This window comes from Pimephales promelas, chromosome 17 (assembly GCF_988280905.1).
Source record: "Pimephales promelas chromosome 17, fPimPro1.hap1.1, whole genome shotgun sequence".
NCBI classification, from domain to species: Eukaryota; Metazoa; Chordata; class Actinopteri; order Cypriniformes; family Leuciscidae; genus Pimephales; species Pimephales promelas.
This window is the reverse complement of record NC_142785.1, coordinates 33,516,978-33,539,612: the sequence shown is the minus strand read 5'-3', so window position 1 is coordinate 33,539,612 and position 22,635 is coordinate 33,516,978. Positions and strand designations below refer to the sequence as shown.

Genomic DNA, 22,635 nt, shown 5'->3' with positions numbered 1-22,635 from the left:
TTGCGAGTGTATATGAGTTAACACTATCTATGCAGTTTGAAAAGATGTCCTGAATAAATTGGCGAGGTATTAAAAACATACAAAACAATATTGTTTCCCCTGTTCGATCACACTCCAGCATTGCAATCTCAGATTATGTCCCTAATGAACCCGCTTATAGTTCCGCATTACATTAATTCATTTGCACGCGGGTTATTTATTTTTATATTCATGCACTGAACCATGACACCCGCATCGGTTTGTTTCAGTACGAATACACCGTTCCACACCTATTCTTCAGTGTACAAATGAGCACATGCATATTACAGAAAGCACCGGTGACTGTTTTGAGGGGAACATAAGACTTGTGCTGGCTATGGCTTTTTAATAAACAGAACATGATGCTATTGCTACTTCGCTATGATGACTAATTGCACTTGAGCAAACGTAACCAAACCAACTGCAATCTGATTGTACGCCTTCAGTGATTTCCAGGCTCGGAATTGCTCACATGTGTAAAAACTCCTAGCCAATACCTGATAAAGGTAACGGTACACATGAAAATACTGTATCTGGGGCAAAGCTGCATAATCGTGCTCGATCAGTGCTTTACTGCATACGGATCCCCACCATTTATGAATTAAAGTTAAATGTTCGCATTCTCTCTGTCTTGTTTTAATAGTATCTTTATAATCTATTTCACTTTATCCCTTCATGATTTGCGTAACATTATAAAAATACATAAATATTTGTTTGTAAAACGACATTCTCTGATAAAACTTTGTAAACACAGCAGTTATGCCCTCAAAGATGGCGTCTACTGGGAGGTCACGTGACATTAATTTGCCTGTGGGAACTATTCATAAACTAGATCTGACTGCGAGACTATATTGTTTGACACTACAATACAGTTTTGAATATGGCTCTTTCGGCATTATATGAACATTGTTTTACGCATTTGTTTGTTTTAATGTGTCGTGGCGTTCTCTAGAGCGCGCTTAAACGTCACATCCGTTTGATTTTCCCGGTAAAAACGTCCCGAGTCCTTCATCTTAAAATCATCCGTCTAGACATTGTTATTGACATCATAGACAGAGCTCTTTCAGACAACCTAGGGAGTCATGGAAGGTCTATTTTTAGTTACAAGCACATATTGGCTAAAAAGAAGTGATTAATACACTAAAATCCTTACATTTAATGTACTATTATAGCTTTAATTGCATGATTTTTGTTTGGAAATATTTGAACACTTGTTTATATTATTGTTTTTTATATATATATATATTGGATGATTGATTCATGTATTTTAATTTGTAGATGGCATTACAAAGTACTTTCATCACTTTCATGAGCTCAACAGCCCTGGTCATTTTCATCTTGAAAATCATCTTGCTCATGTTTCAGAATGTAAATCACACAGGTTTGGACAACATGAGGGTGAGTAAGTGACTGATTTGTTTTCTAGAGTGTGAATGATCAGTTTTAGAGGTTTACTAGATTTACTAACAATCTTCAACTAAAAAAAATCAAAATATTGAATCAATGACAACTGCAGAAACATTCTTCAAAATATGAATAGTTTATAGATGTTTACAGTCTGTTAGGATGGATTTCTGTACACTCAAGTCAAGGCTATGGACAATAAAAACACATATACTCCATTATACAATATGTACAAATTTGCAAAAAATGATCATGTGTCTCTGCCATAGGCGTTCTCATATCAGACCTTCATCTGATGATCAACAAACACCGACAGCATCTGATATGAACATTATCTACACAAACACTGTACAGGAGAATATATTACAATATACTGTACACCTCAAACCACTGATCAGATTTTTATAACATCTCTAGATGAAAGGATGCTAAATAATACAACAACACTCAGGTATAACAGAGCGACTCAACGTTTAAAAACATAAGAAAAAAAAAAGCAGCAGGAACTGAAATATCACACATGGTCTTGTACTAAAAACCAATGGCTTGATTACACCTTGCATCCTCATTCGCAGGGCTTTAATACAGTAACAGCACGTGCTTCTGCGTTTAACATCCTCCGAATTGAGACTAAAACAACAAAACCGATGCGTAATATCCACTAAAACAGGTCAGGCATCTCTTATTGCTGACGATCACAGAGCAGACGGGTCTGAGGTCAGTCGATGTACTGCGAGAGCCATCGGAAGCCTTCCCCGTAGCCCTGCTTCTTCAACACACTGCACATGAACACCTCCAGCGGCCGCGCGTTCAGATCCTTCAGCGACACGCTGCCCTGCTAACACAACATGCTACACATCAGGCTACATACAAACATGTGGAGGCTTGTTTCGCACCAGAACAGAAAATAACAAAAGAGAATTGCGACTTTTTTATCTCAGAATTGTGAGTTAGTCAGAATTGTGAGATATAAAGTCAGAATTGTGTGATATAAAGTCAGAATTGTGTGATATAAAGTCAGAATTGTGAGATATAAAGTCAGAATTGTGAGATATAAAGTCAGAATTGTGTGATATAAAGTCAGAATTGTGAGATATAAAGTCAGAATTGTGTGATATAAAGTCAGAATTGTGAGATATAAAGTCAGAATTGTGTGATATAAAGTCAGAATTGTGAGATATAAAGTCAGAATTGTGATATAAAGTCAGAATTGTGTGATATAAAGTCAGAATTGTGTGATATAAAGTCAGAATTGTGTGATATAAAGTCAGAATTGTGTGATATAAAGTCAGAATTGTGTGATATAAAGTCAGAATTGTGTGATATAAAGTCAGAATTGTGAGATATAAAGTCAGAATTGTGTGATATAAAGTCAGAATTGTGAGATATAAAGTCAGAATTGTGAGATATAAAGTCAGAATTGTGATATAAAGTCAGAATTGTGTGATATAAAGTCAGAATTGTGATATAAAGTCAGAATTGTGATATAAAGTCAGAATTGTGTGATATAAAGTCAGAATTGTGATATAAAGTCAGAATTGTGATATAAAGTCAGAATTGTGTGATATAAAGTCAGAATTGTGATATAAAGTCAGAATTGTGTGATATAAAGTCAGAATTGTGTGATATAAAGTCAGAATTGTGATATAAAGTCAGAATTGTGTGATATAAAGTCAGAATTGTGATATAAAGTCAGAATTGTGATATAAAGTCAGAATTGTGTGATATAAAGTCAGAATTGTGTTACAAAATCAGAATTACGTTATAAAGTCAGAATTACGAGATATAAAGTCAGAATTGTGTGATATAAAGTCAGAATTGTGAGATATAAAGTCAGAATTGTGAGATATAAAGTCAGAATTGTGATATAAAGTCAGAATTGTGATATAAAGTCAGAATTGTGTGATATAAAGTCAGAATTGTGATATAAAGTCAGAATTGTGATATAAAGTCAGAATTGTGTGATATAAAGTCAGAATTGTGTTACAAAATCAGAATTACGTTATAAAGTCAGAATTACGAGATATAAAGTCAGAATTGTGTGATATAAAGTCAGAATTGTGTGATATAAAGTCAGAATTGTGTGATAGTCAGAATTGTGTGATATAAAGTCAGAATTGTGAGATATAAAGTCAGAATTGTGTGTTATAAAGTCAGAATTGTGAGATATAAAGTCAGAATTGTGAGATATAAAGTCAGAATTGTGAGATATAAAGTCATAATTGTGTGTTATAAAGTCAGAATTGTGTGATATAAAGTCAGAATTGTGTGTTATAAAGTCAGAATTGTGAGATATAAAGTCAGAATTGTGAGATATAAAGTCAGAATTGTGTGTTATAAAGTCAGAATTGTGAGATATAAAGTCAGAATTGTGAGATATAAAGTCAGAATTGTGTGATATAAGGTCAGAATTGTGAGATATAAAGTTGCAATTGTGTTACAAAATCAGAATTACGTTATAAAGTCAGAATTGCGTGATATAAAGTCAGACTTGTGAGATATAAAGTCACAGTTGTGTGTTAAAAAGTCGCAATTATGTGAAGTCAGAATTGTGTGTCATAAGTTCAGAGCACCAAGTATCAACATTAGTGCAAAATTTCATTTGTGTTGTGTTGGAGTTATATGAGTTATATGAACTGCCATAGAGATATACAGAGCGACCGCAAACACATAAATTCAAAGACATTTTTGTCTTTCATCTGCCCTGGTCAGTTTAATCACATGACTGGAATATGATAACATGTGGAGGAACGTGTGTCCTGCAGATCCTCCATTAGTGTCGTGGCACTGACCTTCCCAGTGGTCTGTCCCTCCAGAGCGAACACCTCTCGTAGTCTCATCTCGCTCACGGCCTCGGGGCGGTCGATCTTATTGCCCAACACCAGAACCGGCACGCTGGAGATCGTCTCGTCCGACAGCAGAGCCTGAACACACACACACACACACACACACACACACACGGTCACTGAGAGCCACTAGAGCGCTTCAGTTCTAGATCCACATTTGCACATTATACGCTCTGTCTCTGTCCAGATTATTCCTGATGAGTTTACTGCGTTACTTGGTTACACAAGAGGTGAAAACCATATAAATCTGTGTCTAAAATGATAAAAGTGTGCAAAGAAAACCTTCACACAGTTGCAAGTTGTTTTGGTTTGAGTATGAGACTTACGTCCAGCTCCACCTTGGACTCGGCGAGCCGCTCGTGATCGGCACAGTCCACCAGGAACACCACAGCGTTGACCGCGGGCAGGTAGTTCTTCCACACTCTCCGTGCTGGAAAAAGTCAAAGTTATGCCGTGTGAGTTTGGAGAAGCACAAAGGAATAAACGATGACCGATTTGATCAAATTGAATAGGATCATCAGATGAATGGATATTATAGTTCTGACCTTGTACATGACCACCCAGATCGAACGTGGTGAACGTCATTCCTGCAATGGTCAGCTCCTCTGACGCTGACACAAGACACAAACAGATCATCAGCCGAGAGCAATGGCTGATGGGAGTTATTAAAGTGTGTGTTCTCCTCTTACTGGGGTGTAGCGTGGGCACGTGCTGTCCTAATCGGTCGTCTTTGAGCATGTGCAGGAGAGTCGTTTTCCCAGCGTTGTCCAGTCCCAGAAAAACCAGCTTCCCAGACTTCTTATACAAACCTGCAAAAAACACAAACACTACAATATATCGATATATATATATACACACAGGGCCTACAACTGACAATCAGCGTTGCCGAATATATGATACAGTGTCGCCTGCCAGTTGGGCGCTAATATTTGTTTATACCGTGATCTGGGTGAATACTCGGTTCTGATTGGCTGCAGGGTGTCCATTAAAAAGTGATCGCGGACACCTAGAACCTGACTGTTAATCGTTCGGTGTTAATAAATAAATGCGCTGGCGACATCAGCTGTGAGTAACCATAGCAACAGCTGTGAGTAACCATAACAACAGCTGTGAGTAACCATAACAACAGCTGTGAGTAACCATAGCAACAGGTGTGAGTAACCATAGCAACAGCTGTGAGTAACCATAGCAACAGCTTTGAGTAACCATAGCAACAGCTTTGAGTAACCATAGCAACAGCTGTGAGTAACCATTGCAACAGCTGTGAGTAACCATAGCAACAGCTGTGAGTAACCATAGCAACAGCTGTGAGTAACCATAGCAACAGCTGTGAGTAACCATTGCAACAGCTGTGAGTAACCATAGCAACAGCTGTGAGTAACCATAGCAACAGCTGTGAGTAACCATAGCAACAGCTGTGAGTAACCATAGCAACAGCTGTGAGTAACCATAGCAACAGCTTTGAGTAACCATTGCAACAGCTGTGAGTAACCATAGCAACAGCTGTGAGTAACCATAGCAACAGCTGTGAGTAACCATTGCAACAGCTGTGAGTAACCATAGCAACAGCTGTGAGTAACCATAGCAACAGCTGTGAGTAACCATAGCAACAGCTGTGAGTAACCATAGCAACAGCTGTGAGTAACCATAGCAACAGCTTTGAGTAACCATTGCAACAGCTGTGAGTAACCATAGCAACAGCTGTGAGTAACCATAGCAACAGCTGTGAGTAACCATAGCAACAGCTGTGAGTAACCATTGCAACAGCTGTGAGTAACCATAGCAACAGCTGTGAGTAACCATAGCAACAGCTGTGAGTAACCATTGCAACAGCTGTGAGTAACCATAGCAACAGCTGTGAGTAACCATAGCAACAGCTGTGAGTATCCATAGCAACAGGCAGTCAAAGTATCCGGTTACAATTTATTGTATCAAAACAAACATCTAGTTAGCTGTTATACTACGCCTACCTGTGTTTTAGTTATAGGTAAAAAAAAAAAGAAAGAAAGAAAGTGTAACGCCCATGGCTAGACAAGCCTAACTTACATGGAAAAAAAACAACAAAAAAAAAACGTTAGCTTTCTGGCTCGTAAGTTAGCTAAACTGAAGGGTTCTCCGACTATAAATATCTCCGGTTGCTAAATAAACCGTCAGGCGTAACCAGGGAAACCAAGTTCTTGTTTGTAGAAACTTTAGATTTCGATTGTAAAACTAATTAAAATATAAAGTAATGTTTTAAAAATGTGTTATTTGGCAAGTGACTGCGGTATAAGCGGGTTAATGCTCAAAAATATTACATTCAAATATTCAGACTCATAAAAATCAAATATTCCTTTATTTAAGTTTCATTTTTTTCTTTTTTGTTTTTGTCACCATTTCTGAACAAGCTTACAATTAGGCAATATACACAACAAGCTTAGCTTACAATGGATGTTAGAGTTCTTTTAGTTAAAAACATAAAAAATATAAAAAACAAAAGCGTTAATAAAAGTGTGCTCAATAAAGCAGATTGCGCCTTTATCGTACAGAACGTGCACACACACTGGAGTCAGCATATGATTATTGTGTTTATATTGTTTCACGTTCATATTTAACGGCTCATGTGTGTGTCAGTATCAATGCATTCGCTCTTAAAGTGACAGTGACCTAATATTCCTGCTGTTTTTAATGATTATCAAACAACAAAAGACAAAGAAAAAAATCACGTATTGCTCTTGGCTGAATAACTTTTGTAACTTTAATAAGGATTAATTATTAAGAATGTTTAATTTATACAGTGTTATTTTACATTTGCTTTATTAAACTTCTGTACCTGTAAACTTCAGTCAGACCTGAGAAACTATTTATTTTTATATTGTGCTTTTGCTTGTAATTTGATTATTTGTTCTTATTTTATTACTAATTTTAATACTTAATTAGGCTAGTAGTTTTAGCAGTGGAATCGAAATTGGAATAGAGAACTGTGAATTTTTACTGTTTTTTGTCAGCCTGTTTTTGCAAAACATTTTCATGGCTGGTGAAAAATATATAATATATGTATAATATTTAAGTCACCAGTAGGTGTGGGAAAAAGTTAGTTCTAGGCCCTGTGTGTGTGTGTGTGTGTGTGTGTGTGTGTGTATACATTATACATTTATCAGCTTTATTGCTCTATTGAATAATATTGCCAAAACAGATGCAGGCAAAGTTCAATAGTCATGTGACCAATGAGCAGAAGCGGCTTCTTTTGAACACATAATAATAATCTAAACGTATATATGACTCGCACTGTATATATGAGTCAGACCTCACCTAGAAACTGCAGCACTCCACTAAACCCTCGGTAGATCCAGTCAAATATAAATGACATTGCAGATGTTTCCTAACCAAAACAAAGGGGAAATATTAATATTAAAAACACACTCATCTAAATATATGCATAATAAAACAGGCAGACACATCACTAACGGTCATACTATTCATTTAATGTCACATGGTAATACTATTCTGTTACTTTACTGTATGGTGTTTTTGACATTTAGGGAACAAACATAAACACACACACCATATTAATATTAGCATGTTTTTCCACACGTATTAAAGTGTCCATCATACTACAGTAAAGAGATTCAGTATAATGACATCATTATGATCATTTACCTGTAATATGTTAATAATATAACACTCTTGACAGCATGAGCAGACACACACACTCACTGTCACTGTCTCTCTCTCTCTCTCTCTCTCTCTCTCTCTCTCTCTCTCTCTCTCTCTCTCTCACACACACACACACACAGTTAATCCCGGGCCTGAATAAAGCCTCCTCCGCCTCTCTCTCTCTCTCTTCTTCGGGTGTTTTGATCGTCTCTCACCGTTGATCGGTCGCGTGTCTCGACCTCAGTGTGTTGACGAATCCTCCGGTTTATTACGTGATTATATTAAAGCGCGCGTGCCATGGAGCGTCTCTAGTAACCCGCAGAATCTCTCACATGAGCGCGCACGACACCCTGACACCACTTCCGCCTTGACGTACGTCATCATCGATGAGCAATCTCATTGGATAGAGCCAATTCTTTTTTCTTTTCTTTTTTTAAACTCTAATAGTTTTTAAACTATTAAAGAAAAATAGTGTACAAAATAAAATAATGTGTTGTATGTGAAAATATTGAAATTATTATACAGTTATACAATAAATTATATACATTATACAGTATTGTATTGCTGTACTCTGCCGCCGTCTACTGGTGGCTTTGTGTAAGTGCAGTGTAAGTGAACTACATTATGACTCTTCTTTCCAAGATCCGTGAATATTTCGACCCGTTTTCTGTGTCCCTCTGATCCACCAGACCGGAAGATTGTCATTACTCACTTTGCATGTAATGAGTCTATATAATATATTAGTTTCACCTTTTAAGTTGAATTACTGGCCTATGTCCTCTTTTCTTTTTTGCTGAGATGAGTTCAATTATTTGGCTAACATGTTATGTACAGTGATGTGCGATATATACACACAGGTGAAACTCGAAAAATTAGAATATCGTGCAAAAGTTGATTTGACATGAATCATCATTTTGATGATTCTGGCTTACAGTTTATGAAAACCCTAAATTCAACATCTCAGAAAATTAGAATATCACATGAAATCAATTAAAAAAAGGATTTTAAATTCGGAAATGTCGGCCCTCTGCAAAGTGTAAGCAAGCATATAGTAATATATTATAGCCTTCTAAGTATATTAGGCTAGTTTCACCTTTTAATTTGAATTACTGAAATACTGTTGCACAATATTCTATTTTTTCGAGTTTCCCCTGTATATATTTATGACATTTCCATAACAATATAACAATATAATTTAGCCTCATTTTATAAAAACTCGAGTCATTAGTCATATGCTACGTAGGCTAGTAGCATTTTGAAAGAAGAAGATGGAATGTATGCATGTAAAATGAATTAATTTATTTAATAATAATGGCAAATTATTTTTTACGTTTTGTCTTACAAGTGATACTTAAGTAAAATAATAAGTTGTAGAAGCCAAGACAACAGTAACAGCTGCAAAAGTGTCGGCATCCATCTTTGTGGTGTCTGTCTCCATGGCAATAGAGTTGCTCGTCTCTGATTGGCTGCTGCCAACTGTCCGTTGCCCTGGTTGCCCGTTCATGAACCGTCAGTGCTGTTCTTTAAAACGAACGCTTTAATGTGGATTTAATCACACGTTAATAATGAGTTTAATAGCTAAACTCTCTCAGTGAGGTCTGTTGCGCTTGCGATAACTGGCCACTAGATGTCACTGTTTACACATAGATCACAACACCTGGTTACTGACTCCGCTTCAACGTATTCATTTAAAACTTATGTATGGCCGAATATTCAATTAAGGGCATTTTTACTCGAAATCTTCAACATATTTGGTCTACATATCATGTTAAAACATAATTTGGGTGTCCTGTAATAAAACTCTCATCTCTGCCTTAACCTTTTTAGTTTTAATTTGATTTTGTGTGAACGTAAAATCACGTTGATTTACATTTCAAACACAACAGATTCTGCTACATTTGAAGAGGGTTGCCATGGTGATGGAGCAGAAAGTCAAAAATAACATCATCATGTTAGAAAGAAACACCTGTTGAACCTCATTCAGGTTTAATTATAGTCTATCACTACACTAGTGATTAAAACAAGTTACAAATTAATCTAAAATGCAACAATTAGATGTTCCTTTAACATACAAATTACCATAGATGAGGAGAAAAATATATCCTATTTCAGTAAAAGTTCTTTGTATTGTGAGAACATTTGTAAAGTCACATAATTTTATTCTGATTCCCAGTTTCCATTAAAAGGTCCACATGTACAGTATTATTATGCACAGACTGTCTAACATTCTCAGAGCTCTACAACTTCATAAATCAATCAGAAACTAATACAATATATAGCAGAAACATTGATGATTCGTCCCTGTTCCCGTCACAGTCCGCTGATGATCTTCTATATCCGTTTAGTAATAGAACCATTTATCAGCTAGAAAGAGAGAGAAAATATTGTATTATTTATTCATATGAAGCGTCTGACAGAATCCTTATAAAACTTTTTATTCTAAGAGTGTGTGGAATGATTGTGAAAAAAAAAATCCAGATAAATTAATTTTTGTGATATGACAAACTTTATAAGAAACTGATCTACAGCTCTATTAGCGTCACAGTCGTGAATGCTTGAATCTGATTGGTTGACGAGCGTTCTAAGGAAACGCACGGCTCACGGCTAAAGTAGTTCCAGCAGGTTTTGACCGCATTACGGTTCCATATCACTTCGCCACATGATTTTAGTTATTTCAAATAAAAAAGGTCCTTACAGCTGACAACACAAAAGAGCCAAAACCCACAATGATAGTGAACAAGCAAATAAATATAATAAACAATAGGATAAAAAAGACACATTATCTTCATGTTTTGTGCCACAAAATTACTTTTTATTATGTAGAGAAAACACATACTCTCTTTCTCCCGCTTAAATACACACAGTAGCTCAGTGTTGTAGTACTCGAGTCTCGGACTCGGTCTCGGTCTCGAGACCATATTTTAATGGTGTTGGTCTTGTCATGGACTCGTGTCCATTTGGACTCGGAATTGACTCGTACTCGAACATTTTTTTTTTAGGACTCGGAATTATTCCCGAGTCCACTCGAGTTCAATTAAAATATTTTTCATGATTATTAATGTATGTTAATAAAATATTTCTGTAAATTGATTGACACGCCCAGTGATTGGCGATTTTCTAGTGCGCAACTGCGCATGACAAATTGTAATAAAATTACTTTTAACACCACCTACTATGTGGCCTTTTTACCCTAAACTGATCATATTTTTTAAACTCTAAGTAAATTCAGTAAAAAAAAAAAAAAAAAAAAAAGGATTTCTCTAAGTAAATAAAAGTAAATTAGGTAATAACCCTCACTGGTCTCGGTCTCGACTCGGACTCGACCGTCTCTGGTCTCGGACTCGACTCTCTATGGACTCGGTCTTGACTCGGACTCGACTCTCTATGGACTCGGTCTTGACTCGGACTCGACTCTCTATGGACTCGGTCTTGACTCGGACTCGACTCTCTCTGGTCTCGGTGTCGACTCGGACTCGAGTGAGGTGGTCTCGACTACAACACTTTACGTTACTATTGAGAGACGCACAGGCAAGGCTGAGGTAATTAACACACGCTGTTAATCTCCCTCTCGAATAACTTCATTCATAACTTGCAGTCAGAGGCTTCAGTCAATGAGGATTGAGTATACTCCGACCGTTTCTAGCACTAAAATCTAATTTTGTAATAAGCAAAGGAGGCTTGGGACGAAATGCGTAAGAAAATAATCACTACTCCTTTAAGGAAAATGCGTCGCGTCCACATTACCACCTCGGATGTGCATTAATTTCTAATAATTCAACGGCCCGTTGTCAATTGTTCTATACATAATGCCCTATTTTACTGTTATTATCATCTGTAGATCAGAAGGCAGTGCTCAAACCCCTAGTTTTCGGTTGTGGATCAGACTGAAGGACGGATCACTCACCTGAGCTGGGCACCGGCTCTGGCTCACCGTAAGGAGGAGCCTGAGAACACAAGGCAGATTCATAAATTCATACAGGAATAATTCAACAACACAAAAGACGATCGTGATGATGATGACGTCGAAACCCGCCACTGTTGCTTCCCTCGGGATTTTCAATTTATGAGTAACTAAAACAAAGTCTGTGTTATGTTAACTTGTCGATACTTTGACATTACATGTATACACAACCATCGAAAACACGATTTTTTTTTTAAAAAGCTTAATTTTTTTTATAATAAGTAACTAAGAACATTTGGGGTGCGAGTATGCAAATTTAAGTAGCCTATCGTCAACTTACAGACTTTATTTTACTCAGATGAAATGTCCCCATGAAAACCCAAGTTTTGTTAGCCGTACTGTTATCTAAGCTAGTGCTCCAAAACAATGACAAAATTCACATTTAGAAGATAGAAGCATTTAAAACTTTTTTCTGCAGCTTCAAAGGACGATGAATAAGGGTCTTATCAAGCGAAACGATCGCTCATTTAATAAATAAATCAAAAAGTTTAAGTTTTATAAGCTCAAATGCTCGCCTTGCTCTGTTCTGTGATGCGCGTTCGTGACTCTCCTGTTCGAACTCGTTCATCAAAATGAACACATCTTTTTTCGAGTCATGACTCTAGGGGTCCTTGATAAGCCCCTTATTCACTGTCTGGTGTCGTTTAAAGCCCTTTGAAGCTGCACTGAAACTCTCTTTTGGACCTTGAACCGTTTGGACCCCATTGAAGCCCATTATATTGAGAAAAATCCTGGAATGTTTTCATCAAAAACCTTCATTTCTTTTTGACTGAAGAAAGAAAGACGTGGACATCTTGGATGACATGGGGGTGAGTAAAATTATCAGCAAAAGTTTTTTTTTTTTTAAAGTGAACTACTCCTTCAATTAGGTTGATTTTAGAAATATTAAATCATATTTTTGACTTGAATAGAACCAGTTAATTTAGTTAACTTTTTTTTTCCCCCAGTGAATTCATATAAAATGATCTTATGACTTCAGGAATATATCGAGTGAGAAGCATGTTCTATACTTTTACGTGTCTCTGATGATGATTTTCTCTCTTTATCCCAAACCTCTCCTGTTTAAATCAACACGATAGCGAGTTAATGACATTTAATTTTTGGGTGAGACTTTACTTTATCAGACACTTGACAAGACTATTAAACTCTCACCCTCACTCTCAAGTGATTTTTATATAATTTGACAATTGCATGATTGTTAAATCCAAAAAGACCCTAGGCTATTTTAATTCTGTGTGTGTGTGACAGATAGAAAACACTCACTGAATCGACGATGGCTTTGGCCTCGGCGCCGGAGACGCAGAAGGGACTGTCGGAGACACAGGTGTTCATACTGCGAGACACATGCATTTGAAACATTGAAATATGATCAAAGCAAATTTTTATTCTGTCTAGAGTCACTGAAGGTGATGTGAGCTAAACACAGCCAGACCATCAGCTGTAGAAATCTCATCTCTGATCTTCAGAAAGCCGGACAACACGCCTCTCAATCTCAGCGTTCGACCACGGCCGCCTTGCTGTCTAATGCCTGCATGCTTATCTCGAATGTTTGCTTAGAAAGAACGAATGCTTCACATTGAACATGAACACAGGGTGTGTGAAGCGCAAAAGCAATTCATTCAAGTGGCGCATACTTTAGTGAAGTGTATATTAAAAGGAGAAGCCATAAAACTGCCGCCTTATATCTCCTCTCCTTTTAATATACACTTCAGTAAAGTATGCACCACCTGAATGAATTCACATTTTGACCTAAAATGCCCCTCATATATGTAGACAGCACACGACACTCTTTAACTTTAGATGAATTAGGTCAAATTAGTTCACTTAAAAAAACTTTTGCTGATAATTTACTCGCCCCCGTGTCATCCAAGATGTCCATGTCTTTCTTTCTTCAGTCGAAAAGAAATGAAGGTTTTTGATGAAAACATTCCAGGATTTTCTCCTTATAATGGACTTCAATGGGGTCCAAACGGTTCAAGGTCCAAATGAGAGTTTCAGTGCAGCTTTAAACGACACCAGACGATGAATAAGGGTCTTATCAAGCGAAACGAGCGCTCATGTAAAAAATAAATAACAAAGTTTAAGTTTTATAAGCACAAATGCTCGTCTTGCTCTGTTCTGTGTGACTCTCCTGTTTGAACTCGTTCATCAATATGAACAAATCTTTTTTTGAGTCATTTTGTTCATTTCGTTCATTGAACGAGCAAGGAACAGAGCAAGGCGAGCATTTGTACTTAGTTTTTTTATTTATTTTTTAAATGAGCGATCGTTTCGCTAGATAAAACCCTTATTCATCGTCTGGTGTCGTTTAAAGTCCTTTGAAGCTGCACTGAAACTCATTTGGACCTTGAACCGTTTGGTTCCCATTGAAGTCCATTAAAAGGAGAAAATCCTGGAATGTTTTCATCAAAAACCTTCATTTCTTTTCGACTGAAGAAAGAAAGACATGGACATCTTGGATGACATCGGGGCGAATAAGTGAACTACTCATTGGGTGATATGATGTACGTCTTTAGTGCAACATCACAGATATTGACTCATCTGAGCAGTTCTCTGTGGATTATAGTTTGAGCTAATGCTAAATTATAGACTGACCAGTTGAGCTCCCCAGCGTCTGTTTTCTTGGAGATTAGAGCTTTCCAGAAGCGATGAGTGTCCTTAATTGTTTTAATGGCAAAATCCTGCAGACCATAAATGAGAAAAAACATTTAAAAAAAATATATATATATATATTTGCTACATTTTTTTGCATTAAAAAACACTGAAAACTTATAATGCAGATAAAGCATTTAAAAATATATATATTTAGTGCATTTACTAAAGATGAACATTTTTAAAAATTTAAGAACATATGTATTTTCAAATTTTAAAAGTTTTTTTTTAAATAAATTATTTAGTGTATTTACTTAAAAAACATGGAGAAAATACATAGGCTAGTATATTTGCTAATTATAAAATTTATTTTACAAATTAAAAATAGTATATTTACTAAATATTTTAAAAAATATAGTATATTTGCTAATTTTAATGCATTTAAAAACAAAAATGTATTCAGTATATTTACTTAATAGAAAATATATAGCTAGTAGATAAAATCATTTTTTAAAATAGTATATTTACTAAAGTTAAATATTTAAAAATATTACAAAATATGGGTAATATATTTGCTAATTTTTAAAGGATTTAAAAATACAATTTAGTATTTTTATTAACAAAATTAACATTTAAGAAAATACATAGTATATTTACACATTTTTAAAGCATTTCAAAGCAAATATGATTTTATATATTTACTAAAACTAAAGATATAGTATATTTGCACATTTTAAAAGTTCATTTTAAAATAAAAGTTTTAATGTATTTACTTAAAATAAAAAAATTAAAACAGAAAATATATAGGCTAGTATATTTGCTAATTATAAAATATTTTAAAATTTTATAATTTACTAAATATATTTAAAAAATATAGTATATTTGCTCATTTTAATGCATTTAAAAACAAAAATTGATTCATTATATTTACTGAAAATAATATAGAAAATAAAATATTTTGAAAAATAGTATATTTACTCAAATTAAATATTTTAAAATATTACAAAATATAGGTAATATATATATAGGTAATATATTTGCTAATTTTTAAAGCATTTAAAAATACAAAATTAAGTATATTTATTAACAAAATAAACATTTACGAAAATACATAGTATATGTTTACACATTTTTAAAGTATTTCAAAGCAAATATGATTTTACATATTTACTAAAACTAAAGATATAGTATATTTGCTAATTGAAAATATTCTAAAACTAAACATAAAAATAAAAACGTCCTCTGTTCTGTGTGTCTGCCAGTTTTAAGATGTTCTGTGTGAGAAAAATGTAAATGACATGCTTGAATTCTCTTGGCTTGATGGCATGGAGAGAAAAGGGTCTTGCTTATTATTAGCCATCGGGGAGAAGTCATTAATCAAATGTCATCTTACCCTGTTCTTGAATTCACCATTGAAGGCAAATTGGTTTTCCGGCTTCCCATCAGGCACTTTATACATCCTGAACCAATCAAGTGTGGCCTGCAGGAATCCAGGCTTGAGTCTGCGCACGTCGTCGATGTCTGTGAACGAAGGACTCGCTGAGATTGGACATCATCACACTAATAACTACAGATGCACAAGGGAAAGGTCTCGAACCGTTGAAGTCTTCAGCCTCTGGGTCCTCCACATTTATAACGATGACTTTCCAGTCGGTTTCTCCTTCGTCTATGAGCGCCAGAGTCCCCAACACCTTCACACGGATGATCTCCCCTCGAGAGCAAACCTGCACGCAAACACCAGCGAGCTGAGGTACTTATCGCCAATCGCTTTGATGGAGAGGGATTCCCAAATGACAAATAATAAAGTTGATAAAACACTTCAGAGAGCAAAGCAGAACATTCACAACTATAGAAATGCACATGACTTTCAAGATGTTAAGTTTATTAAGTCGAATTTCCATTAATTTATTTGGTATTAGATGTTGATTTAATTTTATTTATAACTTTCATAATTGATCAGATTGAAAGTGTGTTATTTACTATTATTATAATTATTTAATTTAATTGTATATATATACGGTATATAATAAACATTTCATAATATAATATTTTATATATAGGTATAAAAAAATGTAAGTGTTATTTTCTATTATTATAATTTAATTTAGGATCTGATGTTGATTTAATTAAAGTACATTTTTTTTATTGTATATATATATATATATAATCATTTTTAATAAGATAGTATTTATATTATTTTATATTTATGTATGTTATATATATGAATAGCCTATATTATTTAATAATATTTGATATATATGATGATATATATACTGTATATATATATATGTATGTATATATATATATATATATATATTTATATTAATATATATATATGTATGTATGTATAATTTAAATAAGTGTATTATTTACCATTTTGATTATTTTCTAATTAAGTATCTGATGCTGATTTAATTACATTTTTATTATTTTATTGTGTATATATACTGTATATATATATATATATATATCTGATGTTGATTTATTTACAATTTGTAATTAAATATATATAATATTTAAATAAATATGATATTTAAATAAGTGTGTTATTTACCGTTATAATTATTTTTTTAATTTAGTATCTGATGCTGATTTAATTTAATTTAGTAATATATATATATATGTAAATAAGTGTGTAAGTTTAAATACCGGTTAGTGTGTTATTTACCATTATAATTATTTTTTTAATTTAGTATTCTGAGGTATATAATTTACATATGAGGATATGAGGACAGGAAATCAGTTCCAAGTTTTGAAAGACTCCCTGACTCAGGTCTTTACTTTATTCCCGATGTCACAGATGTCGATGGGATCGTTATCGCCACAGCAGCCTGTGTCTCCGTCCCGGTGCCCGGGATCCTCCCACGTCTGGGAAAGATGAGAAATAAACATTCAGCATGTCAGTCACACGAGCACACACACACTGATGTGTGTGAGGTGAGTTCTGCTGTCGCTGATAACACTCCTTCAGCGTTTCCTCGGGACAAATCTTTCTGCTTGCTTGGGCTGCCATCTAAATGTGCATGAAATCTCTCTCTCTCTAAACTCGTTCATGCATGAACCTCTCTTTTCCCTGGTGTTTTCCACACTTTATATTCCGCATGCTTCACTTTAGGCGTCTGGAAAAGCCTGAGGACGGCAGAGACGTGAACGCTAACCTGAGGGATCGCTCCATAGTTCCAGATGTAGCCCTTATGAGGAAACACGTTGCTAACGTAGCGCAGTTTCCCTTTCTTCAGGTCCTGCTTCAGGGGATTGAGGGCATCTTTAGTGGCGATCTGGAGAAACGAGAGCAATATTTCAGAATTAACTGTCTTTGTTTCAACTAAACTTTGTACGGAAGCCCTGAACCGCAACGTAGAAAAAAAAAATAGCATTGTGAGATTAAAGTCTAAATATTTTGACTTTAATCTCGAAATGTATCGACTTAAATCTTGAAATTTTCCGACTTTAATCTCGAAATGTTTCCACTTTAATCTCGAAGTTTTCCAACTTTAATCTCGAAGTTTTCCGACTTTAATCTTGAAATTTTCCGACTTTAATCTCGAAATGTTTCGACTTTAATCTCGAAATGTTTCGACTTTAATCTCGAAATGTTTCGACTTTAATCTCGAAATGTTTCGACTTTAATCTCGAAATGTTTCGACTTTAATCTCGAAATGTTTCGACTTTAATCTCGAAACGTTTCGACTTTAATCTCGAAATGTTTCGACTTTAATCTCGAAACGTTTCTACTTTAATCTCGAAATGTTTAGACTTTAATCTCGAAATTTTCCGACTTTAATCTTGAAATTTTCCGACTTTAATCTCGAAATTTTCCCACTTTAATCTCGAAATGTTTTGACTTTAATCTTGAAATGTTACGACTTTAATCTTGAAATTTTCCCACTTTAATCTCGAAATGTTTCGACTTTAATCTTGAAATGTTACGACTTTAATCTTGAAATTTTCCGACTTTAATCTGGAAATGTTTCGACTTTAATCTTGAAATGTTACGACTTTAATCTTGAAATGTTCCGACTTTAATCTCGAAATGTTACGACTTTAATCTTGAAATGTTACGACTTTAATCTCGAAATTTTCCCACTTTAATCTCGAAATGTTTCGACTTTAATCTCGAAATTTTCCCACTTTAATCTCGAAATGTTTCGACTTTAATCTCGAAATGTTTCGACTTTAATCTCGAAATGTTTCGACTTTAATCTCGAAATGTTTCGACTTTAATCTCGAAACGTTTCGACTTTAATCTCGAAACGTTTCGACTTTAATCTTGAAATGTTACGACTTTAATCTTGAAATTTTCCGACTTTAATCTGGAAATGTTTCGACTTTAATCTTGAAATGTTACGACTTTAATCTTGAAATTTTCCGACTTTAATCTTGAAATGTTACGACTTTAATCTTGAAATGTTACGACTTTAATCTCGAAATTTTCCCACTTTAATCTCGAAATGTTTCGACTTTAATCTTGAAATGTTACGACTTTAATCTCGAAATTTTCCCACTTTAATCTCGAAATGTTTCGACTTTAATCTCGAAATGTTTCGACTTTAATCTCGAAATGTTTCGACTTTAATCTCGAAACGTTTCTACTTTAATCTCGAAATGTTTCGACTTTAATCTCGAAATTTTCCGACTTTAATCTCGAAATTTTCCGACTTTAATCTCGAAATTTTCCCACTTTAATCTCGAAATGTTTCGACTTTAATCTCGAAATGTTTCGACTTTAATCTTGAAATGTTACGACTTTAATCTTGAAATTTTCCCACTTTAATCTGGAAATGTTTCGACTTTAATCTTGAAATGTTACGACTTTAATCTCGAAATTTTCCGACTTTAATCTCGAAATGTTTCGACTTTAATCTCGAAATTTTCCGACTTTAATCTCGAAATTTTCCGACTTTAATCTCGAAATTTTCCGACTTTAATCTCGAAATTTTCCGACTTTAATCTCGAAATTTTCCGACTTTAATCTCGAAATGTTTCGACTTTAATCTCGAAATGTTACGACTTTAATTTTGAAATGTTACGACTTTAATCTTGAAATTTTTCGACTTTAATCTCGAAATTTTTCGACTTTAATCTCGAAATGTTTTGACTTTAATCTTGAAATGTTACGACTTTAATCTTGAAATTTTCCGACTTTAATCTGGAAATGTTTCGACTTTAATCTCGAAATGTTTCGACTTTAATCTTGAAATTTTCCGACTTTAATCTCGAAATGTTTCGACTTTAATCTCGAAACGTTTCTACTTTAATCTGGAAATGTTTCGACTTTAATCTCGAAATTTTCCGACTTTAATCTCGAAATTTTCCGACTTTAATCTCGAAATGTTTCGACTTTAATCTCGAAATTTTTCGACTTTAATCTTGAAATGTTACAACTTTAATCTCGAAATTTTCCGACTTTAATCTCGAAATTTTCCGACTTTAATCTCGAAATTTTCCGACTTTAATCTCGAAATGTTTCGACTTTAATCTCGAAATGTTACGACTTTAATTTTGAAATGTTACGACTTTAATCTTGAAATTTTTCGACTTTAATCTCGAAATTTTTCGACTTTAATCTCGAAATGTTTTGACTTTAATCTTGAAATGTTACGACTTTAATCTTGAAATTTTCCGACTTTAATCTGGAAATGTTTCGACTTTAATCTCGAAATGTTTCGACTTTAATCTTGAAATGTTACGACTTTAATTTCGAAATGTTACGACTTTAATCTCGAAATGTTTCGACTTTAATCTTGAAATTTTCCGACTTTAATCTCGAAATTTTCCGACTTTAATCTCGAAATGTTTCGACTTTAATCTCGAAATGTTACGACTTTAATTTTGAAATGTTACGACTTTAATCTTGAAATTTTTCGACTTTAATCTCGAAATTTTTCGACTTTAATCTCGAAATGTTTTGACTTTAATCTTGAAATGTTACGACTTTAATCTTGAAATTTTCTGACTTTAATCTGGAAATGTTTCGACTTTAATCTTGAAATGTTACGACTTTAATTTCGAAAGTTTACGACTTTAATCTCGAAATGTTTCGACTTTAATCTTGAAATTTTCCGACTTTAATCTCGAAATGTTTCGACTTTAATCTCGAAATGTTACGACTTTAATTTTGAAATGTTACGACTTTAATCTAGAAATTTTCCGCCTTTAATCTCGAAATGTTTTGACTTTAATCTTGAAATTTTTTCAACTTTAATCTCGAAATGTTTTGACTTTAATCTTGAAATTTTCCAACTTTAATCTCGAAATGTTACGACTTTAATTTCGAAACGTTTCGACTTTAATCGCGAAATTAAAGATACTAGATTTTTTTTAATGTTGCGGTTCAGGGCTTCCGTAACTTTGGGTCAAACAAGGACAAAACCAAACATTGGGTTAACATTTTTATTTAAAAAATCAACCCAATGGATGGGTTTTGTCCATATTTGACCCAAAGTTGGCTTGAAACATATAGAAACACATTGAACCTTTTATCTACGAGTGCAGATGCAGAGTCGGTGTAAAGCATCAGAAAATGTCTCTCGGGACGGATCACATAATTGATATGAGTCAGAGAGAGAGAGAGAGAGAGTCTAAGATATGTGGACTGAACTCTTTTAATCCGTGCGGTCCTGCCATGAGTTCACGTCCCTGTCATCAGAGTTCTTGGAATCCTTACAGTTCAGATGATCAAACATGAGGAGTGTGTGTCGTCCGTGAGCTTGAACACGATGTAATGGTTTATGTGTTCTAGAAATGATTTCCTTTAACGAATTCTAGTGCGTGCGAAATAAATGAGATGTAATACGAGCGTGAAAAGAATATTGAGGAATATTTCTGACCTCCATTTTTGCATTTGTCCATCTAGGAACCTCGACAACAGCGTGGAAGATGTTCTGGAGGAGAGAACCGTGTGAACATGATCTCGACTCGAATCTCACATGTTTTACAATCAAATACAATCAGAAAATGTATTTAAGCAAAATATTCTTTTGCTTCTAGTTTCAGTGTACACACACATTCTCACACACACACACACCTACAGTCGATCTGTTTCTCTCCTGATTCCACAGTAATGTTGATATGAACCGAGATCACACTCGTAATCCTCATACCTCGGCTTCATCAGCGTAGATGGGAATGTCGTGGAATGGAGAGATGTGTTTCCCCTCCGCGTTTTCTGTGAGGAGAGATAAAAGAGCTGTTCCTGAAATACTGAGATTACGGAGATGTTCATCACTCTCTGACGTGTGACGGTGAGAACAGGAGTGTGTGTGTGTGTGAGTGTTTGTTGTGATGTTTGAACCCAGGACAGAATTCATTATTCACTGATGGATTCAACAGAAAGCTGATTTCGTGTTTCGTGTTAAACTGGCTGATTGGTCACATAGCAGCAGTAGTTACTGTAGATGCTGAGTGTGTGTGCAAGGCCGTAACCAGGGTCTGGAAATTAGTGAGGTCCGGGGTGTTGTGTAAAGAATTGTGCTATAATAATTGTTAGGCTAAGGACCCACATTTCCCCACATGCATGGACATGAAGCGTCCCTTTTTTAAGGGAAATTTGCTATATAGATATATATATATATGAAGAGTTCAGATGCAAAAGCCTCTAAATGCCATTTGAAATTTTCTTCTTTAATGATGATTTTTATCAAACTTGTATATTTAAGTTCAGTAATTTCACTTAAATAACAATCATTGCAATTTAAGTGAAATCACTGAACTTAAATATATAAGCTTGATAAAAATCATCATTAAAGAAGAAAATTTCAAATGGCACTTAGAGGCTTTTGCATCTGAACTCTTCATATACGGGTTAATTGTTAATTTTTTTTAAATTATGTGTGGGGTAGTCTCTCAAGGGGGGGGTCTGGTTTTTTTTTTTTTTTTTTTTTTTAAATAAACCATTAAATGGCACTTTCTGGAGAGTTTTGTGCAAAGAAATATAAAATAAAAAAAGGTCTAGCAGAGTCTTATATTTCTGTAATTCACATAAATCAAACATAAATATACTGGCTGATTAGATTGCTAGTTGAGAAACACTGCTTTGATTATTGTAGTGAAACACTAAAATAACACAATACCACATAAACAAACCTATTTATGAAGACTTTGTGAAACAGCATGAGCCTCTTCCGGCTGGCCAATAAGGTTATTTGGCAAATTTCATTCTGTAACATACAGATCTGT

At 34.5% G+C, this 22,635-nt stretch overlaps 2 protein-coding genes across 3 annotated transcripts in view; both read right to left on the bottom strand.

Moving 5' to 3' along the window:
* Nucleotides 1-1,538: 1,538 nt before the first annotated feature.
* On the bottom strand, nucleotides 1,539-8,275 carry sar1aa (secretion associated, Ras related GTPase 1Aa). 2 transcript variants are annotated; one of them, XM_039650869.2, is made up of 7 exons: nucleotides 8,120-8,275; nucleotides 7,560-7,629; nucleotides 4,958-5,077; nucleotides 4,814-4,879; nucleotides 4,595-4,698; nucleotides 4,215-4,346; nucleotides 1,539-2,260 (listed from the first exon to the last, which is right to left on the bottom strand). In XM_039650869.2, the coding sequence occupies exons 2-7, from the start codon at nucleotides 7,615-7,617 to the stop codon at nucleotides 2,141-2,143; spliced, it is 600 nt and encodes a 199-aa protein (XP_039506803.1). In that variant the 5' UTR covers nucleotides 7,618-7,629; nucleotides 8,120-8,275; the 3' UTR covers nucleotides 1,539-2,140. The 2 variants fall into 2 exon arrangements, with proteins under 2 accessions (XP_039506803.1, XP_039506813.1); XM_039650879.2 differs by having other exon boundaries at nucleotides 1,539-2,257.
* A 1,772-nt stretch (nucleotides 8,276-10,047) lies between these two features.
* ppa1a (inorganic pyrophosphatase 1a) overlaps nucleotides 10,048-22,635 on the bottom strand; it is a 13,877-nt gene continuing 1,289 nt past the window's right edge. The window contains exons 2-11 of the mRNA XM_039650857.2: nucleotides 21,561-21,625; nucleotides 21,288-21,341; nucleotides 17,616-17,735; nucleotides 17,239-17,325; nucleotides 16,055-16,181; nucleotides 15,851-15,978; nucleotides 14,461-14,546; nucleotides 13,129-13,198; nucleotides 11,809-11,848; nucleotides 10,048-10,268 (exon numbers count right to left, since the gene is read on the bottom strand). Of these exons, the coding sequence (XP_039506791.2) occupies nucleotides 10,246-10,268; nucleotides 11,809-11,848; nucleotides 13,129-13,198; nucleotides 14,461-14,546; nucleotides 15,851-15,978; nucleotides 16,055-16,181; nucleotides 17,239-17,325; nucleotides 17,616-17,735; nucleotides 21,288-21,341; nucleotides 21,561-21,625 (800 nt within the window). The 3' untranslated portion in view covers nucleotides 10,048-10,245. The remainder of the gene's footprint in view (nucleotides 10,269-11,808; nucleotides 11,849-13,128; nucleotides 13,199-14,460; nucleotides 14,547-15,850; nucleotides 15,979-16,054; nucleotides 16,182-17,238; nucleotides 17,326-17,615; nucleotides 17,736-21,287; nucleotides 21,342-21,560; nucleotides 21,626-22,635) is intronic.